Consider the following 5,175-nt stretch of genomic DNA (forward strand, 5'->3'; position numbering starts at 1 on the left):
GTGTGATCATTGGAATTGATAAGATCTCGGACAAGTTCTAACTTGACACATTTTCGATGAACTGTTTTTGAGTTATTGCCCTTGACTTTGTTAAAACAGGTTGAAATTTGTTAAAAATAGTTTGTGAGCAGGATTGAAGCTACAGTTTTCAACCGATTCTGATGAAACTTAGTGTGATCATTGGAATTGATAAGATCTCGGACAAGTTCTAACTTGACGCATTTTCGATGAACTGTTTTTGAGTTATTGCCCTTGACTTTGTAAATATGCGTCAAAATTTGTTTGTGAGCACAAAAGAAGCTACAATTTTCGACCGATTTTGATGAAACTTGGTGTGATCATTGGAATTGATAAGATCTCGGACAAGTTCTAACTTGAGATATTTTTGCACTTGATTAGAGCTGTGTGATTTAATTGTTTGTTGTATTTGGGTTATTGATATTGATTTTAAAAATTTTGTGGAATTATTCAGCATGAATAATTTCTTCAATATGAGAAAATTAGTACTTTAGTCACTAAAGACTGTTTTATTATTTCTGACAGTTGCCAGTGGGCGTATGTTACCTTGCCTCGCAAGCTATCTTTATATTTCAGGTTACTAGAACAGCATGATATAGATATAACACCAGAGATAAAAACTGGTTCCATCTATTCTGATATCTGGCAGAAAGTCTCAGAGTTGCCAGCATTAAAAACATTTTTTGAAGATAGAACCAACATTCTACAGATGGGAGTATTTGAATGTGTTGAAAAGCCAGGCCATGTTTTGTGTATAGCCAACACACACTTGTTCTTTCATCCAAACGCATCACATATCCGATTGTTACAGATAGCTGTTTGTATGAGACATCTTCAAGATATTTTAACACAGTATCAATCTAAGGTATGTATAGCCTAAAGGTCGGCACACACACGAGCCATCAGCTCAGTTAGAAATCATTGGTGCACTTCTCCTGAAGGCGAGAGCTTCCGTGTGTGGGTAAATTTATGTAAGATTTTGGTCATTTAGGGTAAAAAGTTGAAAATCAAACAAGTTTGATAATTTTTTCTACGAATGAACAAATGCTTGTGTGTGCGCATAACTAAAACTATCTGCTTAGGCCATACAAAATAAATGGTCTGTTTTATGCTCCAAATCTATTTATTGACATTTTGAAGTAATTAATAAATAATGCGCACACGCCCCCAAAATCATGTGTTAAATAGAGTTATTTCCCCTTCCCCTTGAATATTTGAATAGAGTTATTTCCCTTGTGTAGGTTGGGGGAGCGTGGAGAGGTTTTGAACGCGTCATTCACAACACATAGATAAAATATATACTGTTCTATATTCTCAGATTAATGGTACATAATAGAGAGTTCACAAATTCACAAAGTTCACAAAATATACATTCATATCTATCACAATTTAAGACCACGACGTATGAACGACGGTGAAAAATTATTTCCAGTCCACACCTTGCAACCAGGCGTTCACTAATAATGTACCCCGTGCGCTTGTCCATTTCCGGTAGACTCTATTAATAAGACACTAAGAGAACACGGCTCGATTATCAAGACACTCAAAGAGCACAGCCTAAATAATTCGCCTGCTAAAATGACCTTAGTTGCATTTTGAACTCTACATTCCGGCCCCGATCTTAGTATTACAATAATAATATACAAAATTATCAACATCATATTCAAAATATTAACTAAAAGATTAGACTCCTAACTGATAAGCAACATTGACAACTAATAATAATAATACTATGCACATCATAGCTCTTGAAACAATACACAATCTAATTCAAAGAAAATTAAAGTACATGTAATGATAACATACATTATGTTAAGTAAAAAATAATTCTTAAACTTAAAACAAATATTTCACGTTTTCACAAGTTAAGGTTCTTAAAAGAAATTCAAACAATAGTTCACAAAATCATTGAAGGGGTAATATATGACGGATCACATAAAGATTTTCAAAAAATTCACAAAGTTTAGTCACACACTGTTCTAAAGAGATTCGGAAATCAAAAATTTGAATTAAAATTCAAATGTTCACATTACATCATGTATTTACTCTTCAAGTTCAAGTATCAGGCATAGTTTGCTTATGGGTCTGACTAAAGACACAGTTTGTGTGCGCAATTTGACACTTCGCACAAGTCCATTTCTATTGGGGTAAACTTCTACACGACCCATAGGCCATGAACAGCGAGGGCCACTGTCGTCTACTACTAACACAATGTCACCTATTTGAATATTGCGATGAGGTCTAAGCCATTTTTGTCTTAACTGCAAAGTTGGGAGATATTCCTTCACCCATCGCTTCCAAAACAATTGAGCTAAATATTGTATTTGGCGCCACCTACGTTTGCTGTAGATGTCCTTATCACAAAATGTTCCTGGGGGATAACTGGGTAGGGGATTCAATAAAAGCAATGAATTGGGGGTTATAACATTCAAATCATTGGGATCCTCTGATACACGAGTAAGAGGGCGACTATTTATTATTGTCTCTACTTCACATAACAAAGTATGTAGTTCTTCTTGGGATTCACATGTTTTCACAAATTGTTCATTAAGAATAGATTGAAGCACTTTACGGATGGTGCGAATTTGCCTCTCCCATACTCCACCATGGTGAGACGCAGTAGGAGGGTTAAAGTTCCACTTGAAATTGTAATTCACAGCAAGTTGATTGAATAACGACTGATCCAATTCCTTAATTCCAGATTGTAATTCCTTGCTCGCACTCACAAGGTTTGTTCCATTATCGGAGTAAAACTCCTTTGGCACTCCGCGACGGGCTATAAACCGTCTAATGGCACTCACACACGAGATGGTATCTAACGAATCGGCCATTTCAATGTGAATTGCACGTGAAGATAACTCCATATCTTTTCTTCATTGATCGACCTATTTTCACTTCAAAATTTCCAAAATAATCTATTCCAACGATAGAGAAAGCACTCTGATCGGACACAACTCTAGATTTAGGCAAGTCCGCCATCTTTTGTTGTCCGACATGCGAATTAATCTTTCGGCACGATACACATTTATTGATCACTTCTTTAATTAACACACCCGATTTAATAATCCAATACTTTTGACGCACTTCCGAAAGAGTGTGGTTGCGGCCTTGATGACCAACCTTTCGGTGACAATCACGCACTAGATACATGGGCATCTTTCGGCAAAATAATTTGATGCATAGCATCTTCCGGGATGTTAGCATGCCTTAAGCGACCACCGACACAAATAAGATCATTCCTTAGAACAGGATCCAAATTTGACATTACACTTTTTAATTTCACATTAGATTGATTAACACAAGCATTGTACTCATCAGGAAATTCAGATTTTTGCACATATCTTAAAATAGAAATTTCGGCACTAGCTACCTCATCACTGGTCAATATTTTACTTTTAAGATCATCACTAATTGTCTTATCTTTTGATTTCTCCTTAAGAATTTTTTGTAATCTTATAAACCAAGCAATACCTCTTTTGAGACGTTTCCAATCAGAATAATATGTCAGTAATTTATCCATTGCACTTTTAAACTCTTCACTAATTTCAGCAAAATTGACATCTACTGTTTTAGAATGCGACTCACTAAATTCTGGTGTTTTAGGCCACTCACCTTTTGATTGATATAAGAAATCTGGAGCTCTTAACCAATTTTCTGTAATAAGATCATTTACACAAAGTCCTCTGGAGGCATGATCTGCTGGATTGACGGCTGTTGGAACATAACTCCATTGTTGTTCTGATGAACCATCTTGGATAACAGCAAGACGATTTGCAACGTAAACTTGATGTCTTGTTGTGTTGTTTCGTATATATTTAATAACAGTTTGACTGTCTGTCCAAAAGAAGATTTCGTCAACAGACAGGGATAATTCTCGGACTAACAGAGTGTTCATTCGGACTACTGTTGTAGCAGCTGCTAGTTCAAGTTTCACAATTGTCATTGGCTTAATAGGAGCCACACGTGACCTGCATATCAAAAAAGACACATTCACAGCACCTTCATCATTTTCATGTCGAATATAGCTAGCTGATCCATATCCGTATTGGCTAGCATCTGCAAAGTGATGCATCTGCGTATTAATAATAGTTCCAAAATCTGAAGGCTTATAGCAACGTTTGATTTTGACATTCTTCAGATTCTGTAAATCTAATATCCATTTGTCCCATTCACGTTTACATTCATCCGACACATTTTCGTCCCATGTCACCATTTGTTTGCAAAGTTCCTGTAATACTACTTTAGCTTTTAGTATAAAGGGCGCTGCAATACCGAGAGGGTCATAGATCGAACTCATTATTGACAAAATATTTCTTTTTGTCGCGTTCACTTTAATGTTAGATATGTCCACTTTAAATTCCAAAGTGTCATCTTCAACGGACCATTCCACACCAAGGGCACGTTTAGCAGGAAGTCTGTCTATGTCGAAGTCCAAATTACGAATAGATTCTTCTCTTTTATCATTGGGAACAGCTTTTAAGAGTTCTTTACTATTACTCATAAACTTTGTTAGGTTGAAACCTGCTTTAGATAAAAGTTCACACAGTTCTTGGATAAGTTGAATTCCCTCTTTCTTAGATGACATGGATTTGAGGAAATCATCCACGTAGAAGTCATTTTCGATACACTGTAAAACTTCTGGTCTATAATAATCTTTAAAGTCTGTAGCAACACGTCTCAGCGCATAATTAGAGCAGCTGGGCGAACTAACCGCACCGAACAAATGAACCAACATGCAATATTCTGTGAGCGGTTTATTCAAGTTGCCATCTGGCCACCATAAGAATCTTAGCATATCGCAGTCTTCTTTGTTGACACGCACCTGATAAAACATTGACTCGATATCAGCGAGAATGGCTATATTGTCCTTTCGCCATCTAAGTAATACACGTAATAATAAATTTAGATTGTGAGGTCCACATAACAGTAGTTTTTTTAATGAATAATCCTTTTCACCGTTATTGTAAATAAGAGGGCAGTTGAAAACTACTCTAACACGTTGTTTTCGTGGGTGTACGACTGGATGATGGGGAATGAACCACACCCTGCCATCGTTTCTGTTCACATCATACAAAGGCACTTTTTCACAATAGTTTTTACTCACAATATTGTTCATGAACTCTGTATATTGTTCTAATAATGATTCGTTGTGGTCTA

The 5,175-nt window shown here is 36.2% G+C and overlaps 1 protein-coding gene across 1 annotated transcript in view; it reads left to right on the forward strand.

The window, feature by feature from the left end:
* The window catches only part of LOTGIDRAFT_201951 (hypothetical protein), a 24,153-nt gene that overhangs the window by 12,864 nt on the left and 6,114 nt on the right, over positions 1–5,175 (forward strand). The window contains exon 4 of the mRNA XM_009054295.1: positions 595–870. Coding sequence (XP_009052543.1) covers positions 595–870 — 276 coding nt within the window. The remainder of the gene's footprint in view (positions 1–594; positions 871–5,175) is intronic.

The sequence above is a fragment of the Lottia gigantea genome (genome assembly GCF_000327385.1).
Source record: "Lottia gigantea unplaced genomic scaffold LOTGIsca_211, whole genome shotgun sequence".
NCBI lineage: Eukaryota > Metazoa > Mollusca > Gastropoda > Lottiidae > Lottia > Lottia gigantea.